The sequence below is a fragment of the Onychomys torridus genome, chromosome 2 (genome assembly GCF_903995425.1).
Source record: "Onychomys torridus chromosome 2, mOncTor1.1, whole genome shotgun sequence".
Classification (NCBI taxonomy): Eukaryota; Metazoa; Chordata; class Mammalia; order Rodentia; family Cricetidae; genus Onychomys; species Onychomys torridus.
The window spans coordinates 63738709-63755821 of NC_050444.1; the positions used below are offsets into that span (position 1 = coordinate 63738709).

At 49.9% G+C, this 17113-nt stretch overlaps 1 protein-coding gene across 5 annotated transcripts; it reads right to left on the bottom strand.

The window, feature by feature from the left end:
• Positions 1–366: 366 nt before the first annotated feature.
• Positions 367–13838, bottom strand: Fam214b (family with sequence similarity 214 member B). Of its 5 annotated transcripts, none has more exons than XM_036179583.1 (9): positions 13278–13373; positions 4647–4790; positions 3449–4417; positions 2858–2916; positions 2572–2677; positions 2286–2444; positions 1986–2054; positions 1719–1894; positions 367–1597 (listed from the first exon to the last, which is right to left on the bottom strand). In XM_036179583.1, exons 3-9 carry the CDS (start codon positions 4340–4342, stop codon positions 1444–1446), a joined length of 1617 nt encoding a protein of 538 aa, XP_036035476.1. In that variant the 5' UTR covers positions 4343–4417; positions 4647–4790; positions 13278–13373; the 3' UTR covers positions 367–1443. The 5 variants fall into 5 exon arrangements, with proteins under 5 accessions (XP_036035476.1, XP_036035477.1, XP_036035479.1 ...); XM_036179584.1 differs by lacking the exon at positions 13278–13373 and adding an exon at positions 7576–7867; XM_036179586.1 differs by lacking the exon at positions 13278–13373 and adding an exon at positions 13741–13838 and having other exon boundaries at positions 431–1597.
• Positions 13839–17113: the final 3275 nt, after the last annotated feature.

A 17113-nucleotide genomic window follows, 5' to 3' on the forward strand; every position in this document is an offset into this window, starting at 1 on the left:
GGCTTAGTCTTTCATTTTGTCTGGAGCATGTCACCTTGCTCAGGTCTCTGACACACTCTCGAACACATCCTTTAAGCGGCCCGTATCATAGTCACCATCCTTGTTTTACATATAAAGACACTAAGGATCTGAAGGGCTAAAGTAACTCACGGATTTAGTGTAAGAATCCAGGTCCTCAAAGTGTAGCTTCAAGAGCCTCACTTCACCCTCCCAGCCCCTTATTGTATGAAAAGGAATAAGACTAGCCTAAGATCCCACGGGTTTTCAGCAGCCTGTAGCTTCCTCTTTAGAAGAGAGAACAGTTCCAGGTCCAATTAGGCCCCACATCTCCATCCACATCCTCTGAATATAGGAAAAAAGTAGAGCTTACTTCAAGTTTCCAAACAAGAATTTATTTTTTTTTTCTAAAAAAAAAAAAAAATGTACCAGGTACAATTTTTCCTGTTTTTGTTTTGTTTTGTTTTCAAGTTTCAGCAAATGCTTGTTCCCCTCAGCCAAGCCCCAAGAGTTAAGAGTTGAGGCTGGGTCAGAGTCTTGAGTGGGGAATGGGGTAACTGGGAACCACATGACTGAATACGAGGGGCACCCCCTCATCCCAGCTGAGGTAGGTGGGTCAGAGTCCGGTCAGGTGAGAGGAGGTTCCCCAGTCCTTAGGCCTGACTCTGTCCCTGGACACCTTCCCCAGTCAGGACCCCAAAGCAAGGAAACCCAGATAGGAAGAGAGGAACAACTGAGTCCGAAGCCCTAGGTAAGGGGTGGTTAAACCCCTGTGTTACACATACATGCACATCCTCTCTTACACACGCAACACACACACACACACACACACACACACACACACACACACACACATTAGCTTTCAAAGATGGATTGAAGGGTAGGGAAGGGGAAAGGAATAGAGAAGAACAAGGGAAGCTGAGTCTTTGGCTAGTGACTCAATTCCTCTGGAATTAACCCTCTGCCCTTAGCCAAGGGAGAACAGTTCTTCCCTTGCCCCGACATCAGCTTCTTCAAGTCCTGAGGTTGGAGCAATGTCAGAGTGGGGTGATGCCAATTATCAGGTTTGGGAGGTCACCAAGGCAATCCAATTTGAATAAATTATAAATTAAAAATAAATAAAATAATAAGTGGCCCCTGCCCAGGGCAGGGAGGCAACACTGGCATTACTTGCCTAGGAACTTGGGACAATCTCAGGGCAGCTCTGGTTCCTCCCTACTACCTAAGCTGGCCTGGGAAACCCAAGGGAGGGGACAGGCACATGGAGTACCCAGAGTAGACAGGGTGTGGAAGGATCAGAAGCTTTAAACACCCAAATAATCAATTTGGGTGTGAGTGTGGTGAGGGCTTTAATGCAAGCCTGAAGGGGCTCTCCACAGTTTACCCTGTCCAGGATGGAGCTGGATAGGCAGGCTTTGGGCCCACCTTGTTTCAGGACGATGGTAATTAGGGCAAAGGTGAATAACGTGGATTATGGGGGGCCTCAGTCACAGCCTGCAGTTCATAGGGGAGCCCCGTGTCCAGCTCCAGGCTCCGGCGGGAAAAAAGCAGGCGGATATCTCCATGCAGGCTTAAGCGGCCTGAGCGGGAGCTCCGGAACCTGGGGGAAGACAGGGTGAACCGCGTCAGTATCCAGATGATTGAGAAGAAGAGAGGGATCCTGTCTGAGGGCAGGGGGCAGAAACCCAAACTTCCCAGCACTCCCAGGGGCCTGGGCTTACCTGAGGTGCAGCAAGTAGCAGAGGAGGCGGTGGGCGGGGCTAGCATTTCCCTCCTCACCTACGGGCACCAAAAAGAGGCGATGGCGCAGGAAGGTCATGTGGGCAGCAGGCATGTCCGAGAAGTCAAAGGTCACAAGGAACATCTTCACCACGGTCTGGTTGGGGTTAAATAAGGTCTGGAGACAGGACAGTCCAGGTCGGTAGGGTCTATGGGTTGATTTTCCTCTTCCCACATCAACTCCCTCTGGGCACCATTCCCTCACTCACCACTTGGATGGTGCCCACCTTGGGCACACTGTAACCCTTCCTCCCCAGAGGATTCAGGTCCACGACACCCTAGGAAGATCATAAACCATTAGCCAGGGTAGGAAGTAGAGAACCATGAGCACTAAATACTGACTGCTCTGTAATATCTCCCCTTGGACTTGGCCCCACCCCATACTAGAGTTTTGCCCACCTGAGCCTGACTAACTCCCAAAAGAAGACTATGTAAGGATTATCTTTTGCCACTCCTCCTACCCACCCCAACCCCTCTGAGGTAACCTCGGGGTCAGTACTATATCATACCAAGAAGGGAGCCGGGGCATTTTGCTCAGAAACATCAAAAAAGGTGACAGTGACAGGCAGCGTGACATGCTGGGGGCAGTAAGACCCACTGGCTCCAATCTCTGCAGTAAAGCCCTCAATGTGGCCAGATGGTGCAAAGCGTCCTCGAAGCAATGATTCCTGGTATTGGCAGGGAGCAGACACGGTCTGAGAGTGACGTCAATTCTTTCCTTCGTCTATTTGAGCCACGTCCCATCACTGAATTCCTCCCAGAAACTCCTACTCAGAGCCCAGAAGGAGGTGTTACCTCAAAGTTGCCCAGCAGGGACCGGCTGACAGCAGGGGTGGGAAAGAGAGAGGCACTGGGAGCGCTCAGCAGGCCTGGCCCCTTCCGGAGGCTTCGAAGGGAGCTTCTGGTGAGGGAAGGGATGCATAGTGCGCTGATCTGAGTATTCTGGTAGTCCTATTTTCAATCCTCGGACCCCGCTCCTTGCCACTCCCCAGGGCTCCCCACTATATATAGCATTGGGAAGAAATAACAGACTCTGCCTTTGCTTTCATGGCCAGGGTAGAGGGAGAATCTGGTCACTTACAGCTTCAGGCGACGGGCACCTTTCAGCCTCCGCCCCATGGGACTGCAGTCTGTCGGGTCCTATGGTGAAATATTGAGAAGAGACTGCATGAATACCAGACATAATTTGGGACAAGGACTTACTACAAGTTCTCAGAAGAGCATCTGTATAGGTCTCCTCCACCTTCACCTACACAAACGTCCACAGGAGTAGATAAGAGTACGCCGGATGTGGTAATATATGCCTATAATCTTGGCACTTAGGAAGTAGAGGCAGGAGGATGAAGAAATTCATCCTTGGCCACACAGGGAGTTTGAAGTCAGTCTAGGCTATTTGAGACCTTGTCTCAAGAAACAAAACCAGGAGACTGGGGATATAGCTTAGTTGACAGAGTGTTTGTATAATAAGCACACAGCCCTGGGTTCAATCTACAACACCACATAAACTATGGTGGGGGTGGCGCATGCCTTGTGTAATCCCAACACTGTACTTGGAAGATGGAGAAGGTCAAGGTCATCTTTGGCAACCTAGGCTTGCCTGGAATACAAAAGACCCTGTCTCCAAAGAAAGAAAAATAAATAAAAGAATAGATGAACTCATCCCCTGGCTTACCAAAACAGGCTCCTTGGGCCCAGGCAGCAGGTGGCTCCAGAAGGGTGTGGCTTTGGCATCAGAACTATTGGCAGCAAGAGGGCAGCCCAGGGTTCCCCGGCGCCTCCGAGGGGCTGGCCCCTCTTCCTCAGAGCGGACATCCAGGGTTTCTCCAGCAGGCAGCAGCCTTCGCTTGGTGGGGCAGGGGCCTGGAGGTCCAGGGCCAGGGGGTGTGTGCTCGGGACTGTGCCCATTGGCAGTTCCAGGGGACTCCCTAGGCCAGGGGCTGCTCCCGTTGCCCACCCTAGCCACTGGGCTCTTACTCCCTATTTGTGCAAGATTGTGCAAATCAGTGTCAAGTGTGTGCAGCTGGCCTGAAGGGGCTGGCCCTGGAGACTCCCCCAGGCACCCCTGTCCCCCTTGATCTGGGAAAGCCCAGTCTCTGGTGTGCAAAGTTTTGCAGGAAGCATTTGATGAGGGCCAAGGGGAACTCCCGGTCCCTGAAGTCCAAGGTGAGGTGGCACCACCTCCCTGTTCCACAACACAGAGGCCATGATGGGAGAAATGCTGGCTGGCCACACCCAATCCCAGACCCAGTCCCTCTGGGCCCAACAGTCCCACAGTAGATGGTTCTTCAGGGGGTATTCCCTCTCTGGCCCCCAACCCAGGGCCTCTCTTCAGCTCCCGGGGACCCTCAGTGGGAGGGGCCGGCCGCTTCAGAGACCTAGGAGGTTCAGAGGCACCAGCTGGAGGGGAAAAGATGGATACCTGGTAGACCCCGGGGGATGTCGCCCCCCCTGCTGGGCTGTAGCCCATGAGCAGGCCACCCTGGAGGGTCCCCTGTCTGACTGGAGGCTGCGAAGGGCCAGCCTCTGGCTCTGAGGATGGAGACGGCTCCGCCTGCACGTGGCGCATGAAGCCCCCCTTGGGTCAGGGGGGCCCCCCTACACGGCCTTTATGCTGGGCCTGGGCTGGGGGGCCTGGGGACATCTGTAACAAAGAAGAAAAGGCGGTCAGGGAAATCAAGGAATTTTCTTTCTTCCAGCTGAGTTTCAGACCCCTCCCCCCCCCATCATCCTCAACAGGTGACCTGGAGCAGTTCGTGGAGGTAAAGATGTCCAGTGCCGGGACAGATTAATGGAATTCAGAGGCTACTCTCAGAATTCCAGAGAGGTGGACAGGTTTAGTTCCCGAGTCCCTCCTTCTTCCTGGCAATTACCCCGATGAAGAAGCCTCAAGCCCAGGTGTGTGTCCCCTCTTCCTGTCTGATGTCTGGTTCCTCTAGCTTTCAGTCTGGTCCATGCCCACTGCACTGGCAAGGTGACTGCCACCATTCCGTGCAGCTCCTGGGCTCAGCTGGACCCTGAAAGAGAAGAGAAAATATAAGCTGGGATCCCTGAAGCCAGTGGTAAAATTCCCTCCACTAATATGGGCTATTATATTAGCACACACATCAAAGCATCCTCCCCCTTTGTGACAGGCTCTTCAGAAACACAAGAGGCGGGGTACCTGAGGAGAGAACTGAGAAGCAAGTCTTGCCGGACTGTATTAAGGATGTGAGAAATAAGGAGAGGCAAGAGGAACAACCATTTGTCAGGGTCACTATCTTGGGAACAGGCCCTGAGTAGTAGGGGATGAGATGCCCCAAAGATCAGAGATATACCATGTCAGTTAGTAGGTAGATAGGGCAATAATTTACCTGTCTTACTCAAGGCCACCCAGTTACACAACTCATCTCCATATGTCTATCCAAAGGGGCAAGTGCCACGGGAGAGTGCTAAGGGCAGAGGGCATGCAGACAGTCACACCCCATCACACAACTACAAACCTCAAGTCAGCTCCAAGCCAGCCCTTCATATCTGAAATCCCAGCTGCCCCCAGCAACCAGAGAAAAGAAATCCAACCAAAAACAAGTGGTAGGAGGAAAGAACATGGTCAGAGGTACTTTCTAGATCTCACCCCTCCCCCTGGGCCCTGCAAACCAGAGATAAGGAAGCAGCATGAAGTGGACTGGGAAAACAGGAGACTCTCTCTATGCCCCTCCTCTAGTGCACAGCCAACACTCAAAAAACCTGAACCATTTCTTGGCTGCCAAGGCACAAAAATGGCCTTCATGGACCAGAAACCAGTATCACAGCGATGAGGCTGTCAAGTTGAAGGTCAGCTGTCCTCACTATCATCCTTATTTGGTCAGCAGCCTGTGAGTCCTACCAGCCACAATGCCCTTTAGCATAATGCTAGAGGCTGAGGCAGGAGGATCTGGAATTTGAGACCAGTCTAGCTACATTTTGAGATTCTCCCTCAAAATCAAACAAACAAAAAAGAAACAACAAAAACCAGGTTACAGCCAGCCTCCACTACACCAGAGAGTTCAAGTTCAGCAGGGGCTACAAGAGATCCTATCTCAAATAAAATAAAATAAAATAAAATACAAACAAAATTAAGCAAGTTGGGTGGTGGTGGCACATACTTTTAATTCCAGCACTCAGGAGGCAGAGACTGGTGGATCTCTGAGTTCCAGGCCAGCCTGGTCTACAGAGGAGTTCCAGGACAGTTGGGGTTACACAGAAAAACAACAACAACAACAAAAACAGTCTCAAAACAAACAGACAAGCAAGCAAAAACAAGAAGACAAACAAAATCCAACAAACAAAAAATATTCTTTCCTACTCCTCTTCCTTGGATAGCTCAAAGCCCATCCCCTCAAAAGGTATCTCTCCTCCAAGACTTCCATGACCATGTCACTCTCTTCTGTAACCCAATAATACTTCTGTTCACTTCTGACCATGCCAAACCCAAGGACAGGCCCAATTTTAAGCTCAGGAGAAACACACAACATAAGACTCAAAAAAGCCTAAACGCCAGCCCTAGCGATCTGGGTGGCTGTTCTGACAATGCAGAGAAAGGTTCCTTGAGTGAGAAGCAGAGAGATGAAGTGTACAGGGAGAGTCGCAACAGCAGATGCGGTGGTAGGAGGCAGAGAGGAAGGAGACATTTACACTCAGGGACTGAAACGCTCTGCCTATGTCATCCTTCCCATCATCGCAGGCCATCCCTTCCCATGTCACCAGGCCCTCTTGAGAACTGAGATCCTAAGACTATTCTGGTCCTTTACGGTGGGTGATGGCTAGAAAGGGGAGGCCACTAATAATGGCAGTGTGGTGTCAGAGTACAACCTGTCCTCATTCCTTCCTCACCTATTCTCCACCCAGGTCTTGAAGTTCAAGAAGGGCATTTTCCTTAGCACCCCAATTTCCAGGTCATCTCAATTTGCCTCCTGGGCCCTTGCCTCGAGGAAGCCAGGTGACGACATGATGCTCTACGTGACCCCAGCATGCCTGGCATCTGCTCATTAACCCAGAGCCTATTAGTTCCTTCCCTGTCAAGAGACGCTCACTCCTCTGCCACCCAGCCAGTCTGGCTGTAGACCATGGCTTCAAGCTGACTCATGGGGCAGGACTGCAGGGAGGGGAACAGGCCAGGAGAAGCCAAACCTCACCCTCCATGGGCAGCAGCTGGCATTAAACAGCTGTGCCAGACTGTGGCTGCCAAGGACTACAGCTCCCAACATGCCGAGAACAAGGCCAAAACAACAAATCCCAGAATACCATGAGGTCTGTACCCTCAGATACTTGTTAGGCCCAGGAGGTGGGAGAGGTTCTGGTACAGAAAGAACACCTAAGGCTCATTCTCTCCTTCCCTTCAGTGTTCAAGACACCCATTCCACCCTGGCTAAGGAGTGCTACGGGAAGACTTTCTATCATTCATGTGTCTTCCACTCTTCTCCTATACAGAGTACTGCTGCTCACTGCTGTACGTTTTGTCCTCACGCGTCTACACACGCTAAGGTAACTGTTCCTAAGACCACCACTGTGAGTAGGAAGGTCAATCTCTGCTCTCACCCTCCCTCTGGCTCCTGGCCTAGAGCCCTTCACCCTTAATAGAGAGGGAGCAGACCTCAGCAACCCCTCCAAACTCAAACGGGTAGACTCACCTTGGCTCCTGGACTCCTTGTTCTGGACGATTCCCCCACCCCGCTGTCTAGCCTCCCAGGTCGGTTCTCACTCCCTTCCTCTTCACAACTGGGACAGGCCCCATACCCTGCAGAGGCTTTGGAGATCTGCACCTTCCACCTAGTACACACTCACCCCGCTCCCAAATGGGCTCCGCTGCGGTGGCCGCTGCTCCGGGCCCTTCCGTCCCGACCCGTCTCGGTCCCTCCCCTCGGATAACCAGTCCCCCCTGCTACGGGCCCCCAACCCAGACAAAGGGTGGCTTAGGCTGAGAGCCTTGCTTTTGCTTGGCTCTTCTTTGATCAGCTTCGTGTGCAACACTAGCGGGCCCTGGCGTCCGAAGCCTCTCTACCCGCTGTTGCACCCCTCCCCGCGACGGTCCCTCCCCGGGGCCGCCCCGGCTCCGCGCCGCAGACTCCGCTGCCCCTCTGACTCACAGGCCATTTCCTACCAGCTGATGGGGCCGCCCGCCCCGCCCAGCGCCCGGCCACCCCCGCCACTGCGACCACGGCTGCCACGCCCCCCTCAGACCACACCCTCCCTGGGCCACAACTACGCTCATTGGCCAAGTGGAGGCCAGCCTCTCGGCAACCTCAAGTGTGAGTCACGCCCTCTCCAAGGGGCGCACGCCTATTGGTCCACATCAGGGCAGGCCTACTAAAGCTTGCCCCGCCCACCTCCTTAACCCTTTTTCTGCCAAGTCCCAAGTAATTCTCTGCCCTGCCATTTAACCCCTCCAGACATCTCAACAAACGCGTCTCCTCCACCCTTCCTGTTCTCAGGTACATTAATAGGAAGCTCCAGGGCTTTTACAGATACGGCTCAACTATCTCCACCTCAGCCTATTTTTCTCATACCAAACCCAACCCTATTCACCTCTCCCAGCATTCCTAAACAGAGCTCCTAAGTGGGAGGGTTGTTGCTATCCAGTAAGCTTCCTATGGGTCAGAGAGGGAAAAAAGACCCAACGTCGGACCTTATCTCCACCCAGACTGAAAGATGGTCTCCTTAGTTTTTTGTTGTTGTTGTTTTGGGGTTTTTGTTTTGTGGGTTTTTTTGTTTGTGTTTTTTTTTTTTTTTTTTTTTTTTTTTTTTGTCTTTGTTAAGAGATCCCAGGGGGCTCCTGAAACAGGAATACGTTTAAATTTCAGGGACTCAGGCTTTATTCTTTGTATCTCGAAACTCTTCTCGGATTGGGCTTGGAAGCACTTCTTGCTGAGAGGCCTCTGCTCTGCTTGAGGAAGCTCAGCATCCTAAGAAATGAGCTAGAAGGGCTTCTGCCCAGTCACTCCTGACATCAAGCTCATCTTCATGACTCACAGCTCCCTCGAAACTCACCAACCTCCTCCTGAGTCACTGGGCCCCAGGCCCAGCCCAGATCCAGCCAAATTAAATGGCAGCAGAATCAGCATCCCTAACCTTTGTCCTTTGGCTCCGTAAATAACCAGGGTGGAATCTTTGCCCAGTCTGGGCATTCACAGACACGTTTTAGAGGGACTGCTCCAGAGATAACCTAGGAAAATGGGTAGCCTTGTCTATCTTGTCCTCTGAACTTAACAGCAAGTTAAACAGGCTGTCACCAAATCAGACCTTTCCTCCCAGCCAGTCACAGAAACAGGAAAGCACCAGAACCAAAAGAAGCAGAGTCCATTCCTTCATGGTTTAAAGATGTAATAAGGCACAAGGCCCTTTTTTGCCTTGCCTATGCTATGAGTCCCCCCAGGAACATCAGTTGTGACTAGACTGTAAAAAGAGACAACCCCTACTTCCTCTCTGTGTTCTACAACTAGATATAGAAAACAACAGTTTTCTAGGATTCTTTCTCCTTACCTCTGATGAGTAGGAAACCCCTCCAAAAGAACCCAGTTCCTTAAGACTGACTTCCCTGAAAGCAGCAAGATCTAAAAAATTGTCAAAGCTCTAACAAAACTGCAAAATATCAATGTGAGAAGCTATCTGCCTTAGTAAAGCTCACTAGAAAGACAGAAGAGACACAGACCATCTTAGGAAAACCCTTAGGAACTCTACCTTGTTCTGTCTTACTGTACCATACTTTCAATCCTCAGTTTTGTACAAAAATCAGGGGGTAATACTAAAGGAGTCAAGATCAAAAATATTCCAGGCCTCAGTATGCCCTGGGGACAGTAGCATGGTTCAGTCATGCATGAGGTCATACCTAGCTGCACTAACCTCTTGGCTTGCATTTCTGTTGTTTTGATTTTTAGAGCCAAGATCTTGCTGTGTAACCTAGGCTGACCTTGAATTCATGATCCTCCTGCCTTAGCTTCTAGAAGGTTAGGGTTACAGGACTGGGTGTTTTGGTTGTTGTCTTTGCTTTGTTTCTTTGAGACAGGGCATCTAGTAGCTGTGAGACTGGATTTAACTCTGGTAATCTCCTGCCTCTGCCTCTGGAGTGCTAGGTTTGCAGGTGTGTGCCACTAAACACAGCCTGACTTTTAAAAAACTATTATGGAGCTGGATAGATGGCTCAGTGGTTGAGAGCACTGGCTGCTCTTCCAGATGATCCAGGTTCAATTCCCAGCACCCACATGGCAGCTTACAACTGTCTGTAACTACAGTCCTAGGGGATCTGACACCTTCACATAAATGCACATAAAATAAATTTAAATAAATTATTTAAATTTTATTATTATAATTATTATTGGTTTTGGTTGTTAGGGTTTTTGTTTTGTGTGTGTGTGTGTGTGTGTGTGTGTGTGTGTGTGTGTGTGTGGTATGTGTGTAGCCTTGGCTGTCCTAGAACTAGCTCTGTAGACCAGGCTGGCCTGAAACTCAGAGATCTGCTTGCCTTTAATGAGTTTGAGGCCAGCCTGGTCTACACAAGTTCCAGGACAGCCAGGGTTACACAGAGAGACTCTGTCTCAAAGAAACAAACAAACAAAATTATTCACTGCTCGGAATGGTTGCACTCGCCTTTAATCCCAGCACTCGGGAGGCAAAGGCAGGCTGATCTCTGTGAGTTTCAGGCCAGCCTGGTCTGCATATGGAGCTCCAGGCTAGCCAAGGATACATAGTAAGACCCTCTCTTAAAAAAAAAAAAAAAAAAGCACAATATTTTCTCCTTCCTCATTATTATTATTGTTGTTGTTATTATTAGTGTGTGTATGACGTGTGAGGGCAGATTAGAGGACAATTTGGGGGATTCTGTTCTTTCCTTTCACCATGAGGTCAAGGATAAAAATCAGGTCATTAGGCTTGCACAGCAAGTGCTTTTACAAGCTGACTCAGCTTACTGCCCACCCTCCTTTTTAAATAAATAGCAGCTATCCCTAACTTACTTCTTTTTTTATGGGGGTGGGGTGGGGGGTTGGTTTTGTTGCCTTTTTTTTTTTTCTTTTTTGTGTGGAGCTGAGGATTGAACCCAGGGCCTTGCACTTGCTAGGCAAGCACTCTACCACTGAGCTAAATCCCCAACCCTACATTTGCTTTTGAAGGAGGCAGTAGGGTGGGTACCTTGGAGCTTAAATGTGCAAGGCAGAAGTTGGCCTAGAGTTCTCTGTGTATCCCTAGATGTCCTGGAACTTGCTCTGTAAACCAGGCTGACCTCGAACTCACAGAGATCCATCCACCTGCCTCTGCCTCCTGAGTGTTGGGATTAAAGGCGTGCATCAATTTAATTTCTCACAAGTATACACATGGGTTTTGTTTTGTTTTGTTTGTCTGTCTTTTCCTTCTTATTGGAAGCTCCAGGAGAAGAGCAACTCTGTTCTTTGTACTAACATTCTCAGAGCCTGGCATGTAGTAGGTATTCAATAAAATTTAGTGAAGAAAACAACGGGCCCAGACACTGAACAGCAATTTGAAAACTTGGATCTTAACTCCTGCTCTTTCACTATGCCGCCTTAGGAACCAGTTTCTTTGACCACAAATTTCAAATGTAAAATGAGAGGTTCCGAGCTGGGTTTGGTGCTGTGTGTCTATAATCCCAACATTCGGGAGGTGCAAACAGAAAGATTAGGAGTTCAAAGTCATCAACAGGTATATAGTGAGTTTGAAGACAGCCTTGGTTACTTGAAACCCTATCCCCAAGCCCCAGACAAACAAACAAATAAATAAATAGACAGACAGACAGACAAAGAACTAAAATAAGGATTCCATTAAACAAGGGCCATTGAGGACATCGACAACCCTGGCCTTATAGCTTTAATGGCTGATGTGCACTTGTGTCCATCACAGAGGATGGGCCCAGGCAACTGAATTCCCTGCTGCTGGAACTAAAGCAGAAAGGCTATCCACTCAGCATAGCAAACTGGTGGCTTTTCTCTTCATGCCCCACCCACTCACACAAAATGCCCAAGCCCAGAGGAAGCTTGAATGCCTCGGCCCTAGGCCCGCCCCTCTCTGATAAAGAGCGTCTGGGAAGCAGTGTTGCCATAGAAATCAGTGCCTCCTCAAAAGGCTTGGGCCTGCCCTTCTTTACCCCACCCTACCCCATGGCTTTGTCTGTCTTGAGCGCCCTCCCTTCCTCAGCCAGGCTCTGGGCAACTGGGTGGCTGTGTGAGGAGGCTGACTTGGGGCCTCTTTCAGCAACAGTCACACTCATTCAGTCACGGTGTGGAAGGCAGCCCTTTCCCACCCTCCCCGAGCCAACCTAGAGGCAAAAAGAACAGTGGCAGGCACCACATCGAGTCTCTTTCTGTTCTGACAGTCTACTTCCACACTCAGAGTGCAGGGAGCCATTCTCTCTTAATCCCCTAGCTGGGCTAGAACCTTGTATTCTTTCCCAGGTCAGGCTTACCATAGTAGCCCACCTTTCCAAGCATACTGAACCTTCACTACTTCTCAGCAATTTTTCCTAGAGAACCCCTAGAATTTCTGAGGATCCTTTGATTCCCCCACCCAGGGAAGGACAAAAGCAGAGAAATCAATTTTTGGCAAGAGGTAAAATGTGGCTGCTAGTCACTTGGGATTTCCCTGCAGAGATGTTGGTGGTGGTAGTGCAGTGGGATCTGAGCCTCCGTGTTGGTTACCAGGGTCTCTGCCCGCTAAGAACAAAGTCTGGACAGGTCATAGATCCTAGACTGGCAAGAACCAGGCCAGGCCCCAGTGTGAGGAAGGAAGTGGGAAATGAGCACACCCAGAGCATAAGGGCAGGGCAGGGGGGGGGGGGGGGGGGGCAGAGACCAAAGCAGGCTTCTGTAGGAACAGGAACTAGGTTGGGGATTGACAGGAACCCAGTGACAGAAGGGTCCCCGGAGATACTAGTTGGGGAAGGTATCCTAGCCCCAGCTAGACAGATTCAAAGTAGGATCAAGACACAGTCACACAACCCCTTGTAGCAAGCAGGGCCTGCCTGTTGTCTGGGTACCCACGCCAAAGGTGCGGATAGGAACTTAGCATCCAGTAACACTAGATTGGCTTCTTTTCAGTTAAGCCCAGCACCCTCACTCCTAGAACATAGACCACAAATGTCTTCCTGGAGTCCCTACAATGCAGCAGAATGTTACTTTCTAGAAGTACTGGGATTCTCCCCAGCAGGGGGCCTACATGTCTCTACACAAGCCCACCGACTCTCCCATACGCTGGCCCACCAGCCATTTTCCATCACATAGACCCCCCATTCTCCCCGAAGTTCCTCCAAGTCGCCCAAGTATCACCTCCCACTTCCACAAAGTACTCCCGCCCTTCCCCCACAGCAGCCCCTAGAGAGTGCGCCTCCTTGCTCACACATTGAGCCCCTAACCGCTCCCCCAATTCCGCGTCACCCACTCCACAATCTCCAAATTCTTTTCTTCGCTAACGGTGCTCCCTACTTCAGGTTTGCCCAAGCCCACCCTCGGCCTTGTCTCCCTTTCCACGCGCACCCCGCCCCACACCTGTAGTTCCGTGAGTCCTGTTGCACTTGAGAAGGTAGTAGATAGGGGCAGTGACTGAGCAGCCCTAGCTGCAGCCTGGGCCTGTAAACCTCTCCCCTTGGGTCCGAGCCCCGCCCCCGCAACGCCCCGGCCCACCCTCTCCCTTGTCCCAGCTCCCACCTTCCCCGGGCTTGTCCCCCTTGCCCCGGTTCTTTAATCCCTCCGACTCCGCCTCTGCAGCCCAAACCACGCCCCCTCCGTGACCCCGCCCCTTTCGCCTTCTTTGCATTACCCCAGGATCCTCTGCTTTCCTGAGGCACCACCCCCTGGTCCCCGCCCCCCTTAGGGTCTCTCCGCCTTTCATCAGGACCCACCCCCTCGGATTACAGCCCGGTGGAACTCCTTCCAGGTCCCTTTCACAGGAGCACTGTCCCCTCTGACGGCAGTGACTTTTATCCCCCGCCCCTTCTCCCGCCTGCCTCACCAGGGCGCACACGCTCCTTGGCCCAGGTCGGCTGGCTGTGACTGGCGGCGGCGGCCCCAACAGATGACGGAGGAGACAAAGTGATGGCTGCAGGTCGTCTGAGGTCCCACCCCGGCCACGTGCGGCTTCTGTGATGACAGGTCCAGGAGGGCGGGGCTTTGCCTGACCAGCTACAACCCCAAAATGACCAGATCCGGCCGCGAGTGGAGAGCCAGAGCTCCGGCCAAAACTCAATAAACTCTCTTTCTAGGTTCCTCTTCCCACCTCTCCCCTCTCTTCCCTTGTCTCCGCTCTTTTTTCCTTTAAGGGTCCCTTTTTACTGTAAACTGGCCGCTAACTCGCCAGTCTTCTGCCCCCTCCCCCCGCAAGTGCTTGAGTTCCTGAGGTTTTCTTGCTGGTGGAAGAGAGCTCCTTGAGGAACTTGAGCCTCTAGTAAGAACTACCGAGTTAGTAATGTGTATTTGCCCTGCTGAAAATCCGAGAGGTTTGCAACATAGTATAAAGGAATCTCAGGGGTCTATGAAAAGTGGGAGAATCTGAACAGTGGGGTTACGGGGTTAGCTAAATTATGTGGTCGGGTCCGGCTCCAGGAATGGGCAGTAGGAGTCACGTCTGTTTCTGTTGAGGTGGCTCAGGGAAATGTGTGACCTTGCTTCGAAAGTGGGGAGGCAAGTCGCAGAGTGAGGGAAAGATTTTGCAGATTTCTCTAGCAAAAGAAGACTATCAGTAATAAACAGAGACCTCCCTCAAAGTAGAAAAACACAAATGAAAATACATGATACTCTTACTTGACAAGTCAAAGTATTGAATGGGAGCCTGAAACTGAGAAGTATTTTGCCTTGTAAAGGTACTGAGTGAACTGTGTGAAAGTCAATGCTTTGCAATGTGGAGGTCTTAAGTCCTCCATAGGAGGTGCAGGAGGCTAGAAAGAGGGAACCTAGATACCTGCAGGTGGCAGCACAGCGACACCTGTGGAACTCAGGCTAGCCACAGAGCTAGCTTGGGGCCTCCCTGATGTTTTGATAAGAGTTGGTTCTGACAAATAGAAGTTCTGGAGGCTGATTTTTAGGCTCTGTGACTTTAGTTAACGTGTGTGGGTTTATCCATTTGTATTGTTTTCGTTTTGAGACAGGGTCTTTCTTGCTCTAGTGGTACTGACCTAGAACTCACAATGTAGCCCAAGCTGGCTTTGAACATGTGGAGATCCTTTTGTCTCAGATGCTTGTGAGGTGGGATGAGGGAGGGGACAGTGAGTAACACAAACTGGTCAGTCCAGTGCCAAAGGTGTGCTACATAGCTGCATACAATAGGGAAAGGAAAAGAATCCCTCCACCTTTAAGAAATTCACTCATGAGGTCTGGAAAATTTGCCATGACTGGGACTCAGAACTGTCTGTAACTCCAGTTCTAGGGGATCTGATGCTGGCTATTGGCTTTTGCCAGCGCCTGCAGGTGCATCTGCATAATTAAAATGAGTCTTTTCCCTTTGTTTTGTTTTGTTTGAGATAGGGTTTCTCTGTGTAACCCTGGCTGTCCTGGAATTCACTCTGTAGACCAGGCTGGCCTGGAACTCACAGAGATCCACCTGCCTGTGCCTCCCAAGTGCTGGAATTAAAAGAAATAGATCTTAAAAAAATAAATTTACTTAGATAGTATACAAATACCTATATAAGCCGGGTGGTGGTGGTTCGTGCCTTTGATCCCAGCAGTCAAGAGGCAGAGGCAGGAGGATATGTGAGTTTGAGACCAGCCTGGTCTACAAAGTGAGTTCCAGGACAAGCTACACAGAGAAACTCTATCTCAACAAAACAAAACAAACTATATAATTTAAAGTTGGAAGGAAGTTAGAAGGATTTTCTGCAGTGGAAAAAAAGGACAGGGTTGAAGATACTCAGGTTGCCCTCTGAATTTTGGGTTTTTACTAACTATGGATTTAAATAAACTACATTTTGTTTGTAGATAGAGCTCCCTATGAATCCCAAATTGGCTTCAGGCTCATGACTTTGAGTGTTTAAGGTTAAATGATTGTGCCAAAGTTGGGTATGGTGGTACAAGCCTTAATCCCAGCATTTGGGAAGAAGGGACAGGCAGATCACTGTGAGATTTAGGCCAGCTTAGTCTACACAGCAGGACAGCCAGAGATTTTGTTTAAAAAAAGATTGTGCCAACATACTGAGGTGTGTGTGTGTGTGTGTGTGTGTGTGTGTGTGTGTGTACAAGCCTGCACACATGCTCATACCACAGGGCATGTGTGAATATCAGAGGATACATAATTTTCTGGAGTCTGTCCTCTGTATAGTTTTAGTGCCTGTCCTGGATCTCGTTCTCTAGACCAGGCTGGCCTTGAACTCACAGAGATCCTCCTGGTTCTGCCTCCCGAGTGCTGAGATTAAAGGTGTGCACCACCACAGCCTGGCCATGTTTTCTTTTTTTAAACAAATGTTTGGTGGTGCACGCCTTTAATCCCAGCACTTGGGAAGCAGAGGCAGGCAGATTTCTATGAGTTCAAGTGTAGCCTGGTCTACATAGTGAGTTCCTAGCCAGCCAGGAGTATATGGTGAGACCTTGTCTCAAAAGAAACAAACAAACAACAAAAAAACCAACCAAACAACCAAACAACAAAACCTGAAAGTAAATAAATAATAAAAACATTTTTATTAGTATAATTATTAGCAGTACTGGCAATTTATGTGTATGGGTGTTTTGCCTGTACATATGTCTGTACCGTGTGTGTGCCTGGTACTTGTGGAGTCCATAACCTCTTCTGGATTCCCAGGAACTGGAATTACAGAGTGTCATGAAAAGCCATGTGGGTGCTGGAATCGAACCTGGGTCCTCTGGAAGAGCAGCCATCTTACCTGCCTTGCCATCTCTCCAGCCCCAGCCAACATATTTTCTTGAAGAAACTGTAGCAGTTCTAGTTCCTAAAGCAACATATGAGAGATGTAGTTTCTTTGCATTCTTGCCACCCTTTCCCTGTGCCAGGGCTTGATGCCAATATTTTTAATTTAATTCTAGTGTCTATGTGGGAGGAGCTCATCAAGGCTTTAATTCTATTTCCTTGATTTCTAGTGAAGTCAATGACTGTTGGGAATGTCAACTGTTTTTTTTCTTTTTGTTTTTTTTTAACTGGTTTTCTTTCATGCTTTGCCCAATCAGTTTTTTACCTAGTTGAGATGCAATTTTCCTATCACCTACAGGGTACTTAAGTGTTTTTAAAGATTTGTTTTTATTTTCTGTGTATGGGTGTTTCACTTGCAGGGGTGTCTGTGTACCACATGTGAACTGTGCCCTTGGAGGCCAGAAGAGGGCGTTTGATTCCCTGGAATTAGTGAGTTGCCATGTGAGTTCTGGGAATCAAACTCTGGTCATCT